Here is a 26,367-nt window from a genome sequence, read left to right as displayed (position 1 = left end):
GCACTTTCAATGAGTTTGTCATCATGTTTTACCATATTTATTCTGTTTCATTCTAAAGATGCTAATTCATTATAAAGTTTCAACCCTAAAATAGAACATATTTTGTCAGACTTAAAAGTAGTAGATTTCTGAATATTTAAAGAATACTTGCGGTCATTTTTTTGAATATTAGTACAGGTTGACCTTCAAAAATCCAGCCATCGATAATCTGGTTACTTCAGATTTCCGGCATGGATTTTGGAGCGCATTTTCAAATTTACAGTTTTCTGGAGGCGCCATACTCCAGAATCAGCTGTTGGTCTTGCTTGCACGTGCTTACCAGCTCATTCCTTCTCATTTATTTGCTGCTGTATGGATTCAGCAAAGAAAAGAGGTGTAAAACGTAAACATTGTGCGTTGTCAATTGCAGAGAAAGTGAAAATGCAAATGGAAAAAAAAAAATTGATAGCAAAACATGATAATGTTGATAGTGAACATTAAAATTTCATTTAGTGTCATTTAATTTCTATATTTACAGCATATATAACCTTCAAAAACTTAGAATTTGTTAAAATCTGTCACTCTTCAGGTCTGGATTTTTGAATGTCATCCTGTAGTTGAAACTGATTCCCGGCACTAAAGTTCTTACATTTTAAAAGGGTCAGTCTACCAAAAACTTGTTTTTAACTTGGCCTCAAATATGAATGATTTACAAGACTGATTTGGTTTTGGGTTACAATGAGTTCTCACTCTCCATAATGAAGACAAAATTTTCCAGCAAGTGCAAAACAGCGAGGCTCGTAAGGAACTAGAGCTGTAAAATACTACTTCAGAAGTTGCAGAGATAAGAGAACCCAGCTTTTGGCTGACCGAACCTAGAAACAACTATACTTTCTTATCCAACACTAGATCACAATATGGTATCCAGTATTGTGGGACTATTACAGTTGTATTTCAATACCTGTAGAGAAAATGGATGTCACCCTATATATTTGTGGACCTGTAATACATTTTTTTTTCCCCATTAAAAAAAAAACAAAAAGACACACTACACACTTCTTTGTTATTTCTATATTACAAAAGAAACATACAAAAAAAAGTATGCATGACAAAAGAAAAAAAAATCTTTACATAGCAGTTAATAGTCCAAAAGGGAACAGTATCCAGTTACATGATATTCTAATGCCGTTCCCAGGTAACAAAAACACACATTTTTACATTTTAAACAAAATATCTTATTATATACTGAAAAAAATGGAAAAACGAAAATGTGGTAGACAGTATGTGAGCACTATCTGCTGCTCTGGAATGATAAAATGTCTGTTTTTCTAATATTGCACAGTCTGAAAGGTACCAAAAATTTCATAAAAAGTCACAATCTTGGGAAGTATCTCACATTTAAGCAAAATCTACCAAGAAACATAAAGCCTGTTTCTACAGTAGCTCTATCCTATAGAAACATTGGAATGAAAATACAGTATAGTTGATGTTGTTGTAACTGTATAATATATACAATTACACAAACAAATACTTGCAATCAGCACTCCTTCACCCCTGAGTTTAAGTTACTGAAAGTTTGAATGAGCCCATGGAAAGTGTTGAAATTCAACATCCTTTAGAGACAGCTACAGAAAATTCTCACAAAAGTCAAAAGCTGTAGTCACAGTTTATATTTATAGGGGGCCGAGAAACAAAATAAACAGTCTTTTAGGTTGAAAGGAGTAAGACTTCTTTGTGTCAAGAAAGCTTCACTTTGACAATCCCGTGTGCAAATAACACGAATATATATATTTATATAAAAAAAAATAATGCGAAAGGGTTTTTGATATTGACATATCAACTAGAGGAGTTCAAAAGAAATGTTCTGAACGCTTTGCAAGTGGGGAAAAGTTAGGAGAATCGTTTCGACTGCAACTCCATCTCAGCTGCTCGCTTGAGGGCAACATCAACCAATAACTGGAAGCCACTGAAATCCTGATAGTAATCTGGTGGGGTTGGTGGAGGAGTGTTAAAAAGTCCGCTTTGTGGGCTTGCGTTTTGTTCTAGATTAGTAGTGTCTTCGTAGCATACAAGTGAGGTCTCCGTTAGGTTGTTTGCCTCGATCTGCTGCTGGTCTAGGATCTGTCCAGCATTCAACATATGGGTGAAGTTGAAAGGAGCATCGTTTAGTGATGTTACAGTGGTATGACAGATGACTGAGGGACGAGCCAGGAGAGACTGCCGAGAAGACAGTTGAGAGGCCAGTAACTTCCCTGAGCTCTGGTTAGATCTTGTTGAACTGATGCGAAAAGAGTTTTCGTTTATAGTGGGAACGTAGGGCTTTGTTCCTGAAGGAGAGTCCATCTGGATCACATCAGTGATTTTGGCCCCTTTTCGAGAAATGGTGAACTGATTCGGATCTTTGCCATCTTTTCTTAACATATCGGGCAAAAGCCTACGCCTTGCATTGATGAACCAGTTACAGACCTGCAGAGAAAAAAAAACAGAAGATTGATATCACTTAAGTGCATTTAACCCACACAATAATTCTAAGAGCTTTGGATCTTCAGCTGTTCTGAACAATGACAAGCAGTCTAGGCATCCTGTGGAACATTAATGAATGGAGATAAAATGCTGCCCAGCCCCTGCTGTAATTCTGAGATTGAGACGTACTGTAGGAATTCGCATCACATAAAGCAGCTGGATTTTTAGGAGCATTCCCAGTTACACCCATGCAAAACTATGCATTTAGGAAGACAGCCCAGTGTAACGTAAATTACTGATTAACACACTAATGCTTACACACAAGATGTGTGTGTGTTTTACAAACATAATTGATCCTGGTTCCTTACTGACAGAAATTTAATTAGAGTTTGGGCATTTAAATATTTCAACTCACATCACGTGGACCCAATATTGACACATCCATCATTTAGTTTTTTGATGGAGGTCCACACCAAGTTGAAGCAGATAACTTCTTATAACAAACATGACAAAGGCTTCACTGCATACATCTTCCATTTATAAAGTATTATGTAGCAAAATACTTCCCATAAGCTTCAGCGTTCTATCTCTAATGCATCATAATATGATGATTATTAAACATGTAGATCATTGTATAAAAAGCACAGAGATGGAGTTGGAATTAAAATAACGGAGACACATCAAAGTGATTTTAAGGTTCACTAGCTGAAAGAAAAGCCTTGCAAATATGGTCACATCTGTTGAATCGAGCTTGTGAAAGATCAGCCAGTGCTGACACAAAGGACCAGTTGTCAAAATACACATACAAAGCCCTACCTAATAAAGCCTGAGGAGGGATACATTTATGAACAGGCTCAATGCTTTTATTTTTAACTGTTCCTTACATGTCATTTCCCATACCTTAGGCAAATGGTGGGAAATTTTCCTTTGAAACAAGATGCTGTTTGTCTTATTGCAGAGAGTATGATGACTCACTATACTGCTGAACTTACTGTTCTACAAAACATGTCTTCAATTACCTCATTCCAAGGTGCACGGTGTTAACCATTGCACTGCAAAGCAGTCTTGTTCTTGGGACCGGAATACAGTGCCAAACTTAACAACCCAGAAACATATTTTCAGAATTACTGGACTTGAACCAAAACATTTTAAAGCCATGTTCTTGAAATTATTAAACTAATCTAGTTTACATCTGGACACACTAAATGAATCTAATCTCCTAGAACACCTATTAGTCACATCAGCCTGCAAACTGTCACAACACAAAAGGTGTACACATAACTTATTTTTAAATGAAGGAATCATTAAAGCCAATATCAGGTTGTTTTTTTACTACCCCTGTTGTGCTTTCCCGGAGACGCAAAAAATAGGAGAAAATCAAAGCGGTCATAGAACTGATGTACAAAATAGAGTATTTCTAGGTCTCATGACAACTACAATTTTCAATTTCTCATAACTTTGTCTTTGTGGCAGTAAGTCTGCCTGGGAAATTTACCATACTTTTCATCCTGGTGACCAAAGTCAGCAATGAAACGCAAGTCCAAACCGTAAACTGGTCTTACAAAAAAAGCAACTTTAAAGAAAAAAAAATGGATTTTCATGTCAGTCCACAACAGACTGCATTGTTAACCTTACTGACTGAGCACATGTGTAATCATCTCTGATAAACTGTGCAGGGCTGAGCTCAGGAAGTCAGCTCACACAAATATTAAAAGCAGCAGCGGAAGAGTGCATTCTTAAAATTGATGCTGCAGTGTTTACAAATGTAAGTCACCCCATAGCTAGGCTTGGGAGTGGGAGAAGAAATGTGCCAACTTGCAGAATTGCTAAATACTACTGGAACACATGGAAGACTAATAATTATGTGCCATTAGATGAGTACAGCAAGCAAGTGGCCAAGCTGACAGTTGATACTCAGTCGTATTAAAGGTTTGCTTTAAACACAAAAGCAACAGATACTACTGTTCACTTTCCAAATCAGAAACTGCAACCTAAATTGGGTTTTAAAATAGAGAAGTTGTACTTTATCAGGAAATGGTATGAACAACTACTACTACATTCTGCTTCAAGTCAGAACTGAATCATCTTGATTTATAATGCAAGCCAAACATTTGCTTTATTTGGGATTACAGCTTTTAATGTCTCCAATCTGCATTACTGTCATAGCAGCTGTTCCAAGTGGAATACATCTGTATTGTACTATCATGTTAGATTTATCAGTACAAGACGACTGACACAGCCTGAGCATCCTAAATGATTTCATTATGTCTCAGAATGAAAGCACTATTTTAGCAGTCTTGTGTACCGTCATGTCCATGTCATTGTGGTTTCAGCTAACCATTCAGAACACAAGATTCCAGGAACTTTGCATAAAGAACAGCTGTCAATAATGACTTTCTAATCTGGCTTCCGCAATAAAATGCAAGAACATTTTCAAGTGTTGTACTGTACATACTGTCCCATGTGTTACTATGAATACACTTATTAAAAACGGCAAGCAAATTATTTAACTAATGCACCACACTTTAATAAATAAATATTGTGCTTTTGAAATATTGGGGTGCCTGCAGTTTTGCCCTAAAGCCAGCAAGACAGTCAATATTATTGCCGGTTGTATTTATGCATCTGCAAATCCGTCAGCTTTAAAATAACAAATGTATGTACTTTCATGACCAAGTGACAAAAGGTCGAAAGAAAAGTTTGAATTCCAGGCTATACAATTTAAGGCATTCTTGAAATATTTTGTAAAATACCAAACAGTTTGTGCATTATAGTTTCTGCCCTTCAGACATAAGAATTGTCTGAATAAAAAAATATCTTGAACATACCTGTAATGTAGAGAGATGAGTCTGGCGGGACAGAACCGCCTTTTCTTGTTCTGAGGGGTAAGCATTGTATCGATGTTCATACAGCCAATCTCGTAAAATCTGTACCGACTCTTTAGGCAGATTTCCACGCCTCCTTCTCTTCCCTGATCCTGAAGTGGAGGAGAGGTCTAGCGGGATATCCATAACTTCTTCATCCTCAGTTTCACTGGCTGACAGAGGAATTAAACCTAGAAGGAAGGGGGGGGATATGTAATTAACACAGGACTGCAAGCAATACCAAGATCTAAACAATAAAAGAGATAAAAACAAACGCAGTCATGACCTTTTGTGGTATCTACAACAAAACAGTTAAGAAATATTTCCAGCTGGAACTTTGGATCAATGTTATTGTTTTTAGTTCCTACACTTGGACCTGGATATAGTAAAACATGTTTAACACATGTATTGAATGAGAAAGCAGATAATAAAAATACTTTGTACACCTATATATTCATAGTGGGGGTGACAAAGACACACTTAGGCAACAGGTGCCAACTTCAGGCCATCTGATCAGGGTAACCAATCAGCAAACATTTTCATGAAAATTATCCCAATGGGCAATGCAGGCTAGCCTGAAGTCCTAACAGCACCCACACCCCACCACCAAAACACACTTTTTATTCAGCTAGCTTGGACCTTAAATAATTTGATTCCCTACACAAAATAAAAAGCAAAGTGGGTATCACATGTAGACATTTAACAAATAAAAAAATCTCTTTATCTTCCTAAAAATTGACAACTGTGCATCCAGCTGGAGGTACTTGCTGTGGCATAAAGGGGCAAGTAGATTTATTATACCCACACTTTAAATTAGCCTAAAATGTGCATAGAAGTGTACATCTAACCCTTAGTACTCTCAGAGTCTGACACAGCATTGAAAAAGTAAACAAAGCCGATTAAACAGTTATCAATCACTGCAAATTCCTGAAAAGGTCCATATCAGTGGCGTGGTGGAATCAATCTGTCACAGTGTCTCACAAATGAACATTTCTTACCCTCGCACCTCCTCAGTGGTGGTACTCGCTTCTTGGCCATTGAGGATGATGAAAGCCACAAATGTGTTTTTTACTTTCACAATTCACCACAGACCTGCTAGGCTGTAACCCCACAAGTCCTACAGCACTACAATTTTTAATTTGTAAAAAAACACAATGCTGTCCTGAACGCGAATCTGGTGTAATAAAGCCGACACCTGCTCCCCCCACTGTCCCATTGTCCTGTAAGTTCTAGGAATGAGCCATTTCCTTTTCCAGTGTATCTGACCAACACTGACATCACCTTGTTAATTCATTATTTTCCCCTGACACAGGGCTGACAGATGACTCATAAAGCACTGTTGCAAAACAGAAACCTGAGGGCTGCTTATTTCACCATTTAAACTTGCTGCTCTGACAATTCACTCCAGACATTTAAACAAAATGCAGGTTGAGTAACATATCAGAGTGCCTAGAAAACATTGAGTACAAGCAATGGCACAGGATCCCAGGTTTGTGTGTGCTGTATAATAATATTAATAATAATAATATAATGATCACACTGCAGCAGCTACAAGCCAAATGTTTTGAAGCAAAGGGAATCCATTAGCTGCCATCTGCTCCTCCTGCTTTACAGATCAAAGATAAAAGTTGCAGCTATCATTACTTGTTGCTTTATAAGAGTTATTGTGACCTTCATAAAGCGCGGGCTGCCACTCAGGATAAATGCCAAACAATATGACTACACCAGGATATGTAAACAAGTGTGAAAAGAACAAGGGCTCTATGCATGTCTATCCCAACAGGAAACTGCCCAGACCAAAAACAGCAGTAGTCATAGTTCTTATCAGGTGAGTAAGTAAACAGTTCAGTTAAAGCCCTTTCCCTTGAAGTACATTTGTCTTCTTTTAAATTGATACTTATGCTGCCAGATACAAGTCTTAAAAGTTATCTACCGCTAGTTGAAAGATCTCACAATAGCTAACAGTTTCTGCACAAAGGGGCCGCTGTGTAAAAGACTAAAAAGCTTCAACTTTCTTTAAAAAACACATTTGTACAATAGAGTCTGACAAAAGGTAAAAAAGTGAGCCCATAAATACTAAGGTTATAAAGACTATACCCTTTAACAGTTTTAAACGGTATTTATTTTGCTACATTTTAAACTTTGTTTATTTAAAACTTGTCTATTTGTATAAAAAGAAAAGATTGTATAAAAAAAAAAAAAAAAAAAAAAAAAAGATTTTTAAAAATGTAATAGGTGATTGGTGTTTAAAAAAAAAACAAAAAAAAAAAAAAAAACATGCATAAATAAGCTTCATGACACATGTCAGATAATGTGTCCAATGACTACAACTTAGCGATGATTGTCAAATACACCGATATGCTTGGGATACTTTTAAAAAATGTTACCACCCACAAAGCAACTGTTGATTTTATACAAGTGAATAGGTAATCAGGGGCTGCATTGCTCTGCATACAGAGGATCCCATGGAAGCGCAATATAACCACAAACTTCAAAGACAAATCCCAAGCCTCTGCTGCACCAGCTGTCTCTTTGTATAAAATAAGCAAGCAGAGATATAGTACACTGATTTCTATAATATGTTTAAATGTAGTTAAGACACAAAGGTGACAGTGACAGATGTCATATTGCAGTTGTGAAGGTGGAAGTGGTAAGGCAACACGTGGTGCTGCTGACAAAGGAACACAACACAGATTATCTGCTAACAATACTAAACTACAAACCAATGTACAGAAACTTTGTACACTTCTGCCCTTCTTACCAAAGCGTGGTAAAAGTAGATCAAAATAAAAAGATAAGATTAGTCACAGCTTGTGTGTGGTCATAAATCATAATTACTCTGATTAGAAATATGGAACAAAAACAAAAGTTCCAATGTGTCACCGCAGCAGCAAACACTGGCTTTTAATGCATAAAGTGGGATTTTCTGTAGGTTGCTTGGGGATATAGTACTAGGTGAGCACAGAACAAAAGATTCTGGTTTCCTAGCATACTTGACTAGTCATGCTACTGAAATGTCGCTGCTAAAACAAAGCGGAATGAAATTGGGCAACTTGTGGAAAAAGTTTCACAAGGAATTAAAGGGACTTTCCATGCAGTGTTAAGTTCCCCTTCATAGTTTAATGTGCCTCCTACCAGGAGGTGATTATGGAATCAATCACATGTTTAAATTGTTAGTAAAAAATATAAAATTGATTCTCCAAAACATATCAGGGATTTTTTCTACACAACACATCCACGTTATTGCACTTAGTTTCACACAAAGAGGAGCAATCTAAATTCTTTCTCTAGCCACAATCTGGACAAAAGATCCAAACACGTCGAAATAGTAGGGGGATGGGGAGGCAGGTCTTTTGTTTCAACGGTTTGAAAAAGTTTCAAGCATCTGCAAGCACTTTCTCACATCCTGATCTGTCAGCAGCACTGCCCCCTCCTGTCACCCTGCTGCTCTGCTTCCATCGTGCCCTGCTGTCTTGTCTGAACAATGCTGACACCACAATCCCCTTCACATACTAAGCCAGCTCTCTCAAAGTCACCAAAGGGCCCTATGGAAGAACAATTCCTGGGGCCAGAATTTATCTACTGCCCAACAATTACAAAGTCAAAGTATAGAGAGATGGAAATGAGAATACCTTCAGGACTCCATGATGGGCACCCAACCTCTTCACTCCCAATGGATAAGAAAATGGGAGATGCAATGACCCTGATTTCATAAAGCGCTCCAAGACTGGAGAGGAAACACTTTCATCAGTGAAGCTGGGTGATCCAGCAAACCTGGAATGGATCTGGTCCAGGATTCAACAAATAGCACATGACTTATGAAATCCATTCCAGGTTTGCTGTTGCACTTAATAAATCAGGGCCACTGGGTGAATGTTGGTGCTGCTCATAAAGAAGTGCTTGGTTGCCCAATAAAATAAATATAGAGAATGGTGAGGAAAAGATCCAAGCGATCCCCAGGTAATGGGACAGATGGAGGGGGTCTAAGCACCCACAACTACTTTCAATGCCCCCACAAAGTCTGAGAAATGTGCATGTCCACCCTCCATGTGTTTCCTAAAGTTGGAACCCTCATGCAACTTGTGTCCAAAATTCTTTTGTGTCATGGGGAAAACTTAATGCAAGCGAAAGTTCTCGTGACCTTTCAATGATTCCATTCATGGTGCATGAGAAATAAGTATGACAGGTGCTGTCATTAGAAGCTGCAGTCCATACACGTCATCAGTATATGGGAAATAATAGCAAGCATGTACACAGTGTCACAGTGCAGATGGAGCACATGGTACTCCAGGAACAAAGGAATTCAAACTTCAGCAGCCACAGGGAATGTACTCTGCTGAAAAGTTTCAGGACTTCATGGCTCCAGCTTACAACTCCATCCAACTCTTGGGAAAGTGGTTAGGAAGTGGATTTATCACAGAATCAGCAGAATATCTGTCCTAAAAAGTTATGTACCCTTCCCCTCAGGAATGTCAGGCTGTGTTCCAAACAAAGGCAGTGACCGGTGACATGTCTATGTATCTTTATATAGGGTGTGATATGTGGGGGATCAGCAGGTAGCTGGGGGTGGTGCTCCCCCTGTCCTCAGCCCATGTGCTCAGTGAGCTCCCTCCTGCAGAAAGTTTCTTTGTTCCACAAGTGAGGCTCAGCCATGCGCTAGTTTTCCTTTGTGTGCAGCGCTGTCCCGCATGGTCCCATATCAGCAACACACACCGTGGCGTACTCACAACACGCCGAACTGTCAGCATACATTACAAACAAAACACAAAGATAAAGTGTTTATAGCAGGAAGACACAAAAAGTCAATGAAAGTGTCAGAAAGCTTCAAAACTCCCCTTGGACTGCTAAACATGGAGCTGATTGCTAGCAGAGAGTGTGATGAGAGTGTTGGGTGAATGATGAGCGAAACATGGAGATAACAGACTGCTCCCTGTCTGCCATCCGTACAGAGGAAGCTGTGAGCAGAACCTTACCTTTCTTAGCTTTCATCTTCATGTGATATCTGTGAAGCTCGGTGTGTCCTGGGATGTCCTGAGCACAATGACTTGGAAAAGTTTAGTCCCAGAGAGGGAAGACAGAGGTAGATGTGTAGCCCTCTCCTAGCACTAATGGTTTGTCAGCTCTCACACCCTCCCAGTGACTGTCAGACGCACACAGGGGGAGGAGAGATGTACAAAGCTCCCGGATTGCCCCCTTTTCTCCCTTCCTAGGCTGCAGGGGGAGCGCCAGGCACCGAGCTGCTTCCTGTTATTCCCAGACAGACGTTTGATCATTAAGCTGCAGAGGCGGCTCCTGATTGTCTGCTGACAGCTGCTTCTCCCTGCCTGCCCCATCACACCTGCCCCAGGTATCCCAGCATGATGCCAATGTAAGGATCACATGGTTATGGCATTCAGCTGCTGCCTCCCCCACCTTCTATAATAACAGGCTCATCACATTTATTATTCTGTATTTATCTGGTATTCATGTGATCTGGATATAAATCCTAGCGGAATATACTTTTATTTTATACAACGCTGCACAGATTTCACTTTTCACTGACATTACAAGCGCCCGATGACGTCATCAGCACCGTGCGGCTGCCGAGCACGTGACCTGCCTATAGAACTAGGACGCAGTGCTGCGCTATCTGCACCTCTCATGTCAGCTGTCACATTCTGCCGCCATTTCCTAATGACTATAAATCAGCGGGTCAGTCTTATTGTAAGACAAGTCATAATTCCTGCTGGTAAAATGACGCATTGTTGCTGCGGGCTGCATAGATTTCATGACAGCAGCTATTGCTCATCAGACATGCTTGTTATTGTAAGAGGTTCTGTTCCTGCCAATAGGCGGGGCTATGACTGCACACATTGCTCAGCAGTGTCAGCTCCTCCTGCTGTATTCTCCTCACACAAACTCGTTTCCCCGGCGTTAGTTTCCTTTGTGACAGAAGGGAGCAGACGAAGGGGGCGGGGAGAAGACGCTCGGGGGCGGGGTCTGTGATAGAACCCGTTTAAGAGGCGTGGTCTGATAAGGGAGACTACGCTGGGGGTGGGGTCTGTAATAGGAGAATCGTATGGGAGGCGAGGTCTGAGATGGGAGGGGCGGAATCTGTGAAGGGAGAAGACGCTGAGGGGCGGAGACTTTGAGAGCAGACAGTGAAGGGAAAAGCCGCTGGGGGCGGGACACTGAGAACTGACACTGAGTGGGCGGAGACATTGGCTGGATGTCAGTTGGTGAAGTCATGCAGCAGTGAGGGGAGCGCTTGTTGTGTGTGATGGCAGACGTGGCTGATTGGTGGCTCATATCCGGCCTCATGAGGGGGAGGGGGGCTGACTCATTGCACCTCGTATGGCCGGGGGAGGGGAGCCCTGATTCTGCCTGTTTCCCGCCTCTTCCTCTCATTTACTTGCTCACTGGCAGCTGAATAACACAAACTGCTTTTGTTCAGCAGCCAAGCTGCAGCTTGCAAGGGTTGTAAAAGTGAGCCATTCCTCCCAGCCAGCCCCCCCCCGTGCTCTATTCACTGAACACATGAGGAGAGCCTGCACCAGACACAAGGAGGGGGGTGAATCATTCACACACAGGGGAAGCCTACATTTTATATCATTAGGACTTCTTGTCATGTGTTTGTATACAGAGATAACACAGACACAAAGTTATATCAGGGCACCAATGTGATAGATCTGTTTATACAGAAGGGGTTCATTGGCAAAATAAAGTTCAAGAAACAGGGCTCATTCCTGATTCCACTTAAATACTTTGAAAACTGGTAAAAAGAAAAACAAATCATATGGAGGTAAAACGAACTGATATCTGCAACAACACTAACCATATGTAGGCAGATGACACATATTCTACAGAAATTATATAGCGCCATCATATAACGCAGCGTTGTACAAAGTCCATCATCATAAATTAGACCAAAAACTGAGGAGGGGAGAGGGACAGTCCCCCAAAATGAGGACCAGATGGGCAGTATGGGTCGCACGGTCCAATGTAATGGGATTTTGCTAAGCAGTGAGATATCCTGAGTGCTACAAGAACTATGAAGCTGTGCGGCCACACTGACGGGACGAAGGGATTATGGGGCTAAAATAACTAAAACCTGAGCTTACTACATAGCACACAGAAACCCACAAAATATATAATAATATTGTACAAAGTATCTCCTTACATCAGTTATAAGTGGAGACATTCCAACATTACATTGATGCCATTAAAGAAATACAAGACATGCCCTCTACACTGGTGTCAATGGAGAACCCCCCTTACATTGGTGTTATTGTAGAAATCCCCCCTAACTTGCTAGTATTGGAGAAGCCCCTCCCCCCCAGTAGTGTCTACTAGATTGTAAGCTGTTCGGGGCAGGGTCCTCTCCTCCTGTATCACTGTCTGTATTAGTCTGTCATTTGCAATCCCTATTTAATGTACAGCGCTGCGTAATATGTTGGCGCTATATAAATCCTGTTTAATATTAATAATAATAAGGAGAACCCCCACCCCCATACATTGGTGTCGTTGGAGGAATGTCCCCCTACATTGGTGTCAGTAGGGACCCCCCCCCCCCTTTACATTGCTCGCAAGAGGCCCCTCATATTGGTGTCAGTGGAGAGCCCCCTAATATATCTGTGTCAGAGGAGACATGGCCATTGTGTTGTTATCTATAGAGAGATATTCCCTTTTATCAGTGCCCTGGAGAACTATCCTCTTACACTGATTTCATTAGATATGTGCTACATTAATATTTACTTCTCCTTCTTTCCTCACTCTGGCTTCTTGAGAACTACAACAAATGACTTCTTTATTTGCAATTGCACAATTTACTCCACTAAAGCTACGTACACACTTCCAATAATTATCGTTGGTAAACGAACGACCAACGATCCTGCACGATATCTGCGAACGATCGTATAGCACCGATCCTGTACATACAGATAACGACACGATCGTTCGTAGATATTGTACACACAATAGATGCGATCGTTAGAACGATACAGGAAGTGACGTGCACCACAGGAAGTGAGCGAACGTTCGTTCACCGCGCATGCTCAGACCATGGACGATCAATGAACGACCGTACACACGATAGATGGTAAACGATCGTCGTCCAATCCGAACCGCCGGTCCGGTCGTTCATTTCCAGCGACTATTCTCGTTCGTCGGCGTCGTTGGTTACTTTTTTTACGAACGATTTTTGCCCAATCGATCGTTCGTTCGTCGTTCATTTCCAACGATAAAAATTGGAAGTGTGTACGCAGCTTAACACAGCATAAAGTTGAACCGGCCATAGTACGCTGTGCATAGAAGTATCAGCGCTGAAAGGCTGATAGAAAGGGAACTCTTCCTATAAGGCTTGTCTTTCTAATGTGACACAAAGAAAAAAAAACAGTATCCCTCTGACTACAGTTGTACACCATATTTTTTAAAACACACAACATATTGCCTTGTAATGTATTCAACAACCTGTGTCAGACAACCTATTCATTTGAATGTGCTGGACAAACCATGAGATCACACAGAAATGCAGTGCAATGCATGTGTTGCTGCATGTTGTACTGCAGTGCATTGGTAAGGTGCAATGGGGTTCTATCAAGAATGTATGAAAACATTGCATTGAAACATGTTTTTAGAATAACTCTGTTTTCCATTATAACTTCCACAATAGGAATAAACCCTTCCTGCCTTGGTACATTTTTTAAATTGTTATTTTGTTTTTCTATATTTTTTTTTTGCCTATAAAAGGCAAATAATAAATCCATTTAAACATTAAGTCTATAAATAAATGTAACATTTTTACTACTGGGTGCATGCATGTGATAATGTCAGTGACATGTAGAGAATACACTGTAATTTAGTTTTCTGATTCTAATTTTTTTTTTGTACTTTCCATGTAATGACATTTATATGTAAGAGAACACACTTAAAAAAAAAAAAAGTTTCCATGCATTCCCCATCTGACTAGTACTCATTTGAAAGCAGTGGCTTTTTGTCAGTTTGCTAGGGTGACACGCTGCTATGCCTGGGAATTTGGTTTCTGGGTTTGACTAATCTAGTGACTCATAAACCCAGCAGGTGAGAACAGAAGGATAAAACACACATGTCCAGTAATTCCCTCCTCCTCACAGCCCTCTTTAAATAAAAAGAAAAAGTTGTAAAAGAAATATAGAAATGTTTGGACTGGTAATACATCTATTTAAGGAGTGGAAAGAATTGCATAAAAAGTCATCCTTTTTTAATGTCTAGGAAAGATACTTCATGGGCATACAATGATAGTTAGGGGCATCTGCTCCCCTCTTGGCCCCCACCATTCTCCTAATTGGGAACTTGGAGCTTTTACTACTTGTCTGATTTTTGGTCTAGCAGGAATGCAAATATAGTAACTGCAAGAGACATTGCTTTTATGTAGTAATCTGAACAAAACTATTATTATTATTTATTATTAAACAGGATTTATATAGCGCCAACATATTACGCAGCAATGTACATCAAATAGGCCTTGTATGTATACCGATTAGGAAAAAAAATATTATGTATTTTTTTAGGATAAAAGCAATATATGACATGTTTTTTTTTAGTACATATGTTAAACTAAAGTTTTATTGCATCAGGGAAACTGCAGTTCTTGTGCTTTGTCCTATGGCAGGCATACACTTCACACCAGCTGGTGGTCTAGGTGGCAACCTCCTACATGTGCTGCTGAATTTGACACACTCTCTAAAGTCCTCTAAAGTGTTTACGTTTGCCCAGTTAGCATTCTGTTCTCCTTTTGCTAAAGATGACAACTTTGCTTTGAGAAATGGACATTTCAGACATGCAAGCTATATTAGTACCTGAAATAGGCCCTGGCTGTCTTTCCATTATCGGTGTTCATCTTGATTTGAGGATCTGGTAGTTCAAACCTTGAGAAATACATTTATGATGCTGCATGCCCCCATATTTTTTATTAGGGCAGAACATGAAGGTGACATTGCTACTGACCATATACCTAAAAGTTTTTGGTTCTTCATAAAGCTCCCTGCAGTCAATTGGAGTACCTCTGCTGGAATTGCAGATTTTTAACTAAAGTCCCATGAATAACCACATTTTGAGTCTTCCACTTTATTTGGTCCTGGCATTTGTCAGAAGCTTAAAAGCAGTTACTGTGCTAGAAAATCATTGAGAGACCTCAAGTTGTCCTCCACCACAGTAAAAAAAAATCTTGGGTCAGAATGGATGTTACTTTAGGGTCTAAAGCTGGGTACACACATGCAATAGTTGTCCTTGGAAAGGATCTTTCACGATTGTTTGCACATGTGTACATAGTAACAAAGTAATGTTCCTTGACCTGTGACCCTAAAGAAGAACAGTCAACTTCTTCAGCAAATAGGAGTTTATCTGGAATGAGAATGATGTTTACAGGTTTATGACCCTTTTTCATGTCCACTCTTTTCATCTGCTCAGTTTTATCATCCTTGGAAGGCAGTATGTTCAGAATGTTGGGCTCCAAAAATGAGGAAAAAGGCTTTGTCCTTTCTTTTCACCTCATTTGATTCTTTCTAGTGGAAGGTTCCAAAAGCACCAGATGTAATCTTGTCTCAAGTCCTGTCTCAAGGAAAGACAGAAGTATCTTATCTTATCAAACTAAAGAGATTCAGACCAACACACCTAATGGAGAAAGATATATTTTGTTAATGTTTGACCTAAAAGTCACTTTTTATACAATCACCATTTTTTCCACAAGCACATTCTGTAATTCAGATAAAGAGGGAAAATATTATTGGGAAGTCATAAGCTACGTACACACTTCCAATTATTATCGTCGGAAAACGAACGACGAACGTTCCTGCACGATATACACGAACGATCGTATAGCACCGATCCTGCACATAGAGGTAACGACACGATCGTTCGTAGATATTGTACACACAATAGATACGATCGTTTAAGCGATAGAGGAACTATGTGCACGACAGGAAAGTGAACGGACGTTCGTTCATCACGCATGCTCTGAACATGGACGATCAACGAACGACCGTACACACGAACGACCGTACACACGAACGATGTTCAACGATCGTCGTCCAATCCGATCCGCCGGTCCGGTCGTTCGTTTCCAGCGACTTTCCTCGTTCGTCGGCGTCGTTGGTTACTTTTTTACGAACGATTTTTTGCCCAATCGATCGTTCGTCGTTCGATTGGAACGATAAAAATTGGAAGTGTGTACGCACCTATAGCCTTTGGCTTCTCTAACACTTCTTACACTTTTTGCAGTATTTGCAAATCTGCAATGCAACAAAAATGGGTAAATTCTTCTTTTTTTTGGACAATCTTCTAATATTTTCACCTAGAAAAGCTTATTATCCTTTAACAGAAAGCACACATTCTTTAAACCTTACACACTTACCTTTTAACTTAACATACAATTTATGATAAATTCAGAAAACAATAGTATTAGTATTAATCATTTCATAATTTAGGTTTAAAAATAAGAACAACTTTATTTAATTTGCATATTCAGGAGGTGAAATAGTGAACTGCTGATTCATTCAATTTTTTTCTTTTTAGTATTTCCCTCAGGGAAGATAATTGCACTGTCCCTAAGCGAGGAGAAGACTCCTCTGTTCAACAGGAACATGCAGGAATTTTCTTCACAGAGATTGTTCTTCGGGAGAATATGTAGCCCTTCTGCACTTTATAATTATGAGAGATGCAACCATGCAAAGATGGGCAGCAATCACATCCTGTACAGCAATCGGGTTATGGCTTCTTTAGGACATGGGTCTCCACATGAAACTTCTGAACTGAGGATCATGGTGGCTCAGAGGTTAGTCTTTGCCGCGCTTTGTCCTGAATGGAGTTTGCAGGTTCTCCCCGTGTTTGTGTGGGTTTCCTCTAAGGTACTCTGGTTTCCTCCCACATTCCAAAAACACGTAGTTAGGTTAAATGTCCAAAATTGTCCTTAGACTGTGTTAATGACATATGACTATGGTAGGGACATTTTATTGTGAGCCCCCTTGAGGGACAGCTAGTGTCATGACTGTGGACTTTGCAAAGTGATACGTAATATGCCGGCGTGATATAAATACTGTGTAGTAATAATAATAACTGCGAGCAGTGAAGTTGACCATACTAAACCTGGTGTTTATTAGTCATCTCGACCGGCAGACATGGACAGCAGCAATGGATAGCCCTCGTTCTATCCCAGAAGAGGGTGCATAGAGGGTCAGATTCAGGAAAGTATACAAAGGAGTTAGAGAGTAATAAAAAATGTAGCCCTAGGATATGATTTACAAAGGACTAGTTTTGCATTAAGGCATTGACATTGAGAGATAAATCCCAAACATAATAAACAACAGATTCCTTTCATTAACATAATCGAAATAAAAAAGAAGCCAGATTTCACCTTTTAGCAATTAAGTGTAGTCAGATAAGTGAAAAAAGTGAGAGAGAGCTACTGGTTTTTAATATGCTTTTCAAATTACTTGTCATCTTATGAAATTCATTTTCTTATATCACATTTTGCTAATGAACCTTTGTTATTGTTAATGTTATTAAATAGACATGAAAGTGTCCAGCTACTTACTATATTATGGCTCACTACCAAAATCTACAACAGAGACAGATTAAGGCAGCATGGGGCTCTATGTAAGATAGCTGTTTTGCCCCATTCTTTGATTAACAAGGGCTGTCATACTCACAGAAAAAATATCCAATTTCAGTTGCCTATACTGACAAGGCCCGGACAGATACCAATTGTCTCCAGATGTATCCTCCCTGGCCAAGCTGATTCACATCTTTGACCAATATTATTAATATTATTATCAATAAACTGTATTTATAAAATACCAACATATTACACAGTGCTATACAGGGGTTGCAAATGACAGACAGAAACAATGACACAAGAGGAGGGGTGGACCCTGCCCAAAGGAGCTTACAGTCTAAGAGGTGGAGAAAGTAACAGACAATGAGACCAACCGCATAAAGCTGTGTACAGACTTGAAATTGATGTCACTGGAAACAATCCTATGTGAATATTTCTAATGACAGTGGAATGAAAAACCTGGTTGACCCAAACCTCCCTTGACGTCTCCTGCTGAGCCCTAGGCTCTTGCTTGGTTGCCTTGTGGATGATACGGCTCTAACAAGAAATAGATATACTATATGTAGATTTCATGGGAAGAACATGAGCATTAGGGAAGTCACAGATGTCCAGGATGGAATATGGTCATGCTCTTTGTTTAGAAAATATGCATAATAACACAATTAATCAATCTTGGCATCGGAATGCCACGAAAAAACATTTAGGTACAACGCCTAAGTGCCAAAACAAGTGTGAATTTCACCTAAATTCCACAGCAGTCTTTAGAGCTCTTACTGTCTGTTTTCAGGTGTTGTGAAACCATTATCACCGATCATGATGAATAGTATAATTTAAAAGCATTACCTTTTCAAATTCAAAAACCATTGTATATCTGTTCAGCTATCTATACAGTCAGGACCTCTCCTGCCTCTTAGTTTTCTGTTAACAAACAATTGCCTACCATCTACCTCTTGTGAGCTAAAGGTTTTACCTCCATATGGTTTCCATATGGTTGGGAACTCTAGTCTGGTGTCTACTGCTCTACCTACTTTGGGTGTCATGTAGTCACATGTAATTGACTTTCCCTCTGGCAGAACTAAAGGATGGAATGAAATAGTTGTATTCCAGTGTGCAAGTACTAATTTTGTATTTAACTGGGGTTTAAGCTGGAAGAAGCTTCAGGAAGATTTTTATGATGCTAAAGATTGTTATGAGCCAGTGTAAAACTACAGAAGAGTTAGAACAACTAATATCTGACATCTAACACCAAATATTGCCCATAGTTCATCATGGGTAGCAGGATTGCTGGCACCATGTAATGTTATTCATTGTGCAACGTTCATAGACATGATATCGCTATTCAGATTGTAAGCTCTTCGGGGTAGGGTCCTCTCCTCCTATATCACTGTCTGTATTAGTCTGTCATTTGCATTCCATATTTAATTTAATGTACAGCGCTGCGTAATATGTTGGCGCTATATAAATCCTGTTTATTAATAATAATAATAATAATAATAATATTCACTTCAGCATAAACCAAATGGACTGGGAGACTGTCACTCCATGTCTATGGGTAACTCATGTCTATGGGTAAATATATATTTTCTAAGCATATTTTACTTCTAGCATTTGCTTTTTGTTTAGAATTTTTTCATGTTGAGCACATTTATGCTGGTAATATTTATATACGTACTGATTTGTCATATCAGCGTACATTGTACATCTTATACTAGCTAAACAAAATTTTAAATTGATTATGAAAATCCATCAAAAGAATCACTCTTCAATCATTTTGGATTAATATTTGTGTAGAATGTTAATTGGGCATTTTTGGCAATCCTATTTTACTAGCGATCAGTTATTGAACAAATGGATGGTACATCTTGAACATGAGAAAAAAATGCAAAGTGTATACATAGCATTACTCTGTTTACTTGTTCTCTAGGAATTCACTGATATTGTTCTGTGTTAATTGATTGCTTGGGGCAGGACAGACCTGTCAGCCCTTTACATTCTCCATCTGCATGGTAAATCAAGTATCCATACAGAAAGAAAAACAAATGGGTTTCTAAAACCACTTAAAATGACCCCCATGACCTCTTGTCTTAGGACTGCACAGCTGTAAAAACCCTTGGTGGCTTGCAACAGGTAAACTATTTTTATACATAACCAGTGATAGCTCACTTTTCAAAGCTTTGCAAGACTTGAGAGCAATGGGCTCATATAAAAGTCTAGCTGTTAGTGAACATTTTAGAAGGATATGGCGCTTTGCCAAGGGGTTAATTCAAACCAGCCACATTTGCAAATCTTCTTTGTGATGGTCTGCTCAGGAGTCAACATGGGAAAACCTTAATTACCATCACCAGAAAACAGTGTAATGTAAATAAATAGGTGTATGCATTTTAATGAAACTATTATATTGGGGAGGCCTGGTTTTTTAATGCAAGGAGCTCTAAGAGGAATTGAGGACAATTGGAAACACAAACAAGTCCTCATGCAGCGGTTATGTTACTCTACCACATGGTGGAATGCAGTGTAATTTGATCGTTCAAAAAAGATCACTTTACTTCTCAGCAGCATGGAAAACATGTGCAGGACTCAGCAATATGCTTTCCACTGACTACTAAAAATAATGAAGGATATAGTGTCTATGGGACTGATTTAGAAATGTAAGCTTGTTTGATTTGTCTACAATCACCAGATTCCGACTATCTACTGACTTTTTTTCATCATTCTTTTTAAAACTGAAAATATTTGGCTAGGAAATAAATAAAAAAAATGTGTGCACAATGAATGTTTATTTCACTGCACTTATATTTCTAGCATACTATTGGAATATGAATCATGTTTTGTGACAGGAGTAACACTGAACAAAAAGTCAGGTGAAATATATTTAGCACTAAGGGGCTACCTAATAATATTGCATTGCAGTAATATGTAACAATATTCTTGATTGCCATTCTAATGGACCATCAAACATGGTAAGTGTTGCAGCACATCAATGGGCTATGGCATGCTGCATATAAATAATTCAAAGCAGTGCTCAATAATGCACATAAAAATATTAACTTCATGCAAACCCCCAAAGCTACCATCTTTGTCGCCAGTTCTTCTTCTATAAACCATGGTGAATCTTCTCAGTTCCTGCATGAGGAATGATGATGTACCTACGTGCAGTCATTCACACAGCACAGTCTGGATATGTGAATGGGCCCTACACATGCAGTGTTGGTTCTAACTAACTAGTCCATGCTGTCTGAATGTTAAAAAAGTAGTTGGGATTCTCATATACTACCCAAATTCTTATTATGTTGTTCATATATTTGAAGGTGTTGGTTCTTTATTATTTTTTTATAAAAAAAAGTTATAAGAAAGGTGCAATATACAGGAAACATGAACGTACACACAGTCCTCTTAGGCTAAGTTCAGGCTAGTGGTATTTTAATATTACATTTACCACCCTCAGGCACCTACTGTCAAACACTGGGTAGTGGTAACAGTGCTATCTTCTTGTTTAATTATGCATTTGCAAATGCCTGCAAAAGCCTAGAAGATTGGTTCCATTTTTACACTCATTTTTATATTGTAACAACTTGTAAAAGCTTGCAAATGCCTAAAATCTAAAGTCTTTAAAAACAAAAAAGGGCGCAGCACCACCCCCTAATTCTCGGCCGCCTAGGCAGTTGAGAATGAATGAGAGCGTAAAGCCTCCGGGGATACCTACGTCAGGCATCCCGGGAGGCTCCTGGGTGCTCCTTCTGAGCATACCTGAGCATCTCGGGCATGTGCAGAAGGAGCCTTTTTGCTAAAAGAGAGAAATTTGCTGATCTCACGCATGCGCAGTGGGATCTGCAAATTTTCTTTTATCCCAAGTCATCCGATCTCGCGCATGGGTCGGGTGATGTATGATAAAGAACCCAGAAGGGAAGACGAAGATGGGAGCGCCTGGAGCACCAGCTCCGGGACAGATGCCGAGACGACGCAGGACCCGATGCCGGACACCCCCGAAGTGATCGGACTGCCCTGCGGGATTAAAGGTAAGTGTGTTTTTGTTTTGTTTTTTGAGTTTTCAGTATAGTTGCTCTTAAAATACACTTGCACAAACAATTTTAAGTGTTTGCAAACACCACATTATTTCAGTTGGAGATGGTATTAGTCATAAAACTAATAAAAACACATTGCAAAAACTAGTTTGAACTTGGCCTTTGGAAACTTCTCATGTTTGGGTCTCTTGATGGACTACAAGGCCTTATTCATGGCACAGTGCTCCTCTCATACTGTGTGATGTACGGGAACCTCAGACATTGCAGAGAAAACATTCCCCCAAATGTTTTACTGTGATCTGCTTTGCTATAACACACTGTGGCACATTACATTCTGTCTCTGTGCGCTGGCCCATTCAATATATGAAATAGGGTCGTTGTCAAAGCAGACATCAGTGCAGGTGGCCATGCATTGTGTATAACAGTGTTATAGTCCTGTGTCTATGTCCATCCTGTTTATTATATCATGCAGATTGATAGTGCAGGTTAATTTGAGCGATACAAAAATAAAATAGGAAGCCTTTTTTGCATCTTGTACACTGAGTTTGTTTTCTTTGTTAAATTTAGCAATGACAGGCTGAGGAAGAGGAGTGTCCACATACAGAAATACACATTTAAACTTGTTTTCTGTAAGAAGGCTTATTATTACATTTGATGCTGTGAGACCACTTTGATAGAATAGTTTGGACACATATGATAAAGATTGCTATTCCTCCACCATACTTTTTGTTATGATCAGGGCTTGTACACTTTTGTTCTTAATAACATTTGCCACAGAACAAATTCACAGTAAAAGAGAAATGATTATAGATTTCTTCCTGCTGTCACTGTACAAACGGCACAACAGGACTTTATAGTGGAAGTGAAAGAGGTATGGGAAAGGAAGTATGCTTCCTCTGTATGTGACTCACTTGGCTGAATGGGGTATCAGAAGCAAGGGACTTGTGTGCAGTATCTGGAAGTGACAGATGACAGGTTTTAGGAATTTATAACAAAAAGTTTAGGAAAAAGTGTGTGCTAGTGGGGGTAAATTGGATAAACTTTCTGATTGAAGAACAGTTTCTGTATTTTAACCTGATAGTATTAGTACCACACTGAAAGGATGAGTTACTTGCAATGTCTCCTTTGTCAAATAACTAACTCCCTAGCTCCTGATGTCTTTTTGTTGGAGCTCAGCTTTGTGTGCAGTGTTGCTGAGCCTGCAGCCAGAGATAATGTAACTCCTGCACATGCACATCAACCGGTCAGTGAGGGGGATCATTGTCTCCGTTTAAGTCTTCCATGGAGCCCGTGGTGAATATGGTGGCTTCCACCCCCGCAGCAATGACAGGATCTGGACAGCAAAGGAGTCTCAAAACAACCATACTTGTTCCAGGCCAGCAAATCAGATAGCACTGAATTAAAGCATTAGAATGACAGCCAGGGAACTAGCAGTCCAGAGGAAAGTTTTGTAATGGCAGCCACAGACTTCCACAGCTGTAAAAAAAAAAAAGTTTGTAATATAGTTAATAATATAGATTACAGAAATGTTATCAATCTTTTAAGACAAGGGGGAGACACAAAAATACAAACACCTGTAATGTATGATAATGACCATTGCACAATGGATGTTGAATGGAGAATCATTTCCAGGATATTTTTTAGGGTTAACCCAAAACTAATGAGCTATAAAGAATTATGGACAATATTGGGAATCATAGTTTGTTGCAGTTTTAAACAGTTTTTAAGCTTGACATGTTTGATGTCTCACATTTAAACGTATGTTATCTCAACATTTGGATTGGATGAGCAGTAATGCCAATATTGTGTGATGAAAATTCTACAACTACCACTATTCTACCCTGCTCTGCTTTTAGAAAATATAAGGAATTTTCAAGAAATTTTCACGTAAAATGTACATTTTGACACGTGCAAAAAAAAAGAAATGTTAAGTAGTTAGTAAACAGTGGATTGATTAAAATTATTTGACAACTCAGAAGACAAGTATAGTAAAGTGTTCATAGGGGCCATTTATAAAGCTGTGAATCTGACATTCACTGAAACTTTCTTTAAAGGAGACTCTTCCTGTGTGTTTTTTTTTTACTGGCAGAAATTGATTCTCATCTAAGGAATGTTTATGTGAATGTCATTGTGTTCTTACTTTATCATAGCCTTGTAATTCTCACTTTATTAATGTCATCAGTTACACAACAAATTGTAGGAATAATTTGTAAATGACGTGGAAAGAGACACCAGTAAGATTTTTGTTTAGTTAGTTGTCCTATAACTTGCTACCAGTGCCTTGTATTATGCAGCATTTTCCCTGAGTGCTGGTTACTCTACTGATCCCCATGCTGCGGGGATGTGACGTCTCTCTGACTCTTCCAGCAAAAACAAACTGATTGTGAAAGAGCTGAGAAGATCACATGTTCACATGACACATTTTGGAGTGACTTGCAGGAAAGCTGTCAGACAAATAGGCTGTGTACTGTATAAGGTAATAGAGAAAAAAAACAAATACTTCAAATATCCTTCTGGGTTTGCTGAAGCTGTCACAGATGTACTTTGATGAACTCAGCAGTATTCAGACTTTTCATGCAAACTTTAGGCGGAACTAAACTGAAAACAAAAAAATCACACTTACCTTTAATCCCACAGGTCCCTCGATGGCGCTGGTCCTTTCCTCGATCGGGTCCTGTGTCATGCTGGAATTCCTCTTAGTCCCGACGTAGCCGCCGTGGAGGGTGAAAAAAAAGAGAGCCGATCTCACTGGGCATGCATGATTTCCCCTTCAAGACTTAAGATCAAGATCAAGACTTAAGGGCGCAGTTCTGCACCCTTTTTTTTTTTTTTTTTAAAAGGGTGTTACACTGAAAAAAACACCAACATTATTTCCTTACATAGAAGGGTTGTCTACCCTTCTATGTAAAGTAAAAATGTTGAGTTTAATTACACTTTAAGTACTGAAGATCCATAAACGTTTATAATATATCAAACAAAATATAACTCAACTAAAAACAAATGAATTACATAAAAAGCTGCTAGTTTTGTGTGGTCTATAGTTTTACAAAAGCTGCTGTCAGAAGTAAAAGGAAGCAAATGGATTTTTTTCACATATTATATAAAAAAAGTGTAAATGTCCATAGCAATCGTGCAGAATATTTGGTTTATTTTGAACTCAGCATTTCAGAAATGACAGATGATGATTGTTTTCCATGGACAACATTTTTAGCACACTTTTCATATGTTAGTCTCATGATGACATTTAATGTGTTCTTCCAAAGGATTTCTGGACAGGAAGAAAAGAACGTGGTCAATTTGGCTGTGCTAGGCCTGTAGAATGTGCTATGTTTGGGGTGCCTTGGATTTAAAGAAGGACCAATAGATCTTACAAAAGGGAAAGGTTTATTTACAGCTTAGGATATTATTTACATATGATTTTCAAGACAAAAGGGAAGAAGGTAAGGGGTATATAGGAAAGGGGAAGGAAAGGGGTCTAGCTCTATCTCTAGCACATGGTCAATCTCTTGCACAACCATACACACCAGGGTTTTCTCTCCTTGAACCACACCCCGCTCCAGGTCCAGAGCAAATCACATTGTTGCTTCATCCTTGGTGAAGCCTTGATCAAGAGGTCACACAGATTGTCCTTGTCCCAGACTTGGGATTGTTGTATAGTGAACTGGTTTGGGCAGAAACTGCCACCAAATGGTCAAACTGGCCGAGGTGTTAATGATCCTCAGGCATCCACTCATGGAAGATCAATCATTGTCTCTGTTAAGCAATCCTTTGATATTTGAGGGACTGCATCTGTCTCCACAGATAATGAGGTTTGTTTCCAAGAAGGCAGAATTGTCTTTACATACAAGTCATACATATATCAATTTTGGTCACTTCCAACAAGGCCTAAAAATGTATAATTAGTTCAAATGTAAACTGCCTAGGCACAAAAAGTCCCCAAGCCCCTGGGGGCAATGTTATGATCTGGGGTGGCTTCAGTTGGTCAGGTTCAGCAACATTATGTGGCCAAACAATGAGGTCGGCTAACTATGTGAATATACAGAATGATCAGGTTTTTCCATTAGTGGATTGTTGGGTATATTCCAAGATAACAACGCCAAGATTCATCAGGCTAAAATTGTGAAAGAGTGGTTCAGGGAGCATGAGACATAATTTTCACACATGAATTGGCCGCAAGAGTCCAGACCTTAACCCCACTGAGAACCTTTGGGATGTTATGGAAGAGACTTTAAGCAGCCGTATGATTCTACTTGGTAAAGTAATGCAGCTCTGGTCAGAAAAAATGTTGTGATGTTGTGCAAGCTTATTGAAATGATATCATGGCCAATGTGTAATCAAAGCTAAAAACACTGCAACAAGATTTTAGCGTATAGGACTTTTTTTGACCAGGCAGTTTTTAATGCATACCCTGCAAACGGACCAATTCCTCAATTACCTAAGTAGTAACATTTTTAGGAAAATTTAGGGATAA

The 26,367-nt window shown here is 39.3% G+C and overlaps 1 protein-coding gene across 1 annotated transcript; it reads right to left on the bottom strand.

Moving 5' to 3' along the window:
- Positions 1–1,035: 1,035 nt before the first annotated feature.
- TGIF1 (TGFB induced factor homeobox 1) lies at positions 1,036–10,693 on the bottom strand. Its single transcript, XM_072411374.1, has 3 exons — positions 10,280–10,693; positions 5,271–5,497; positions 1,036–2,445 (listed from the first exon to the last, which is right to left on the bottom strand). The coding sequence occupies exons 1-3, from the start codon at positions 10,299–10,301 to the stop codon at positions 1,870–1,872; spliced, it is 825 nt and encodes a 274-aa protein (XP_072267475.1). The 5' UTR covers positions 10,302–10,693; the 3' UTR covers positions 1,036–1,869.
- Between the last annotated feature and the right edge of the window lie 15,674 nt (positions 10,694–26,367).

The sequence above is a fragment of the Pyxicephalus adspersus genome, chromosome 5 (assembly GCF_032062135.1).
Source record: "Pyxicephalus adspersus chromosome 5, UCB_Pads_2.0, whole genome shotgun sequence".
NCBI classification, from domain to species: domain Eukaryota; kingdom Metazoa; phylum Chordata; class Amphibia; order Anura; family Pyxicephalidae; genus Pyxicephalus; species Pyxicephalus adspersus.
Note: the sequence above shows the minus strand (reverse complement) of the source record. Positions and strands in the feature narration are given on the sequence as shown.

Bases quoted from the DNA above. Each gene is read 5' to 3' on its own strand.
- TGIF1 (XM_072411374.1), bottom strand. From the start codon at position 10,301: ATGAAGATGAAAGCTAAGAAAG. The intron at 5,498-10,279 runs GTAAGGTTCTGC...CCTTCCTTCTAG, and splicing joins GAAGATGAAAGCTAAGAAAG to GTTTAATTCCTCTGTCAGCC. The intron at 2,446-5,270 runs GTATGTTCAAGA...TTTTCTCTGCAG, and splicing joins CTCATCTCTCTACATTACAG to GTCTGTAACTGGTTCATCAA.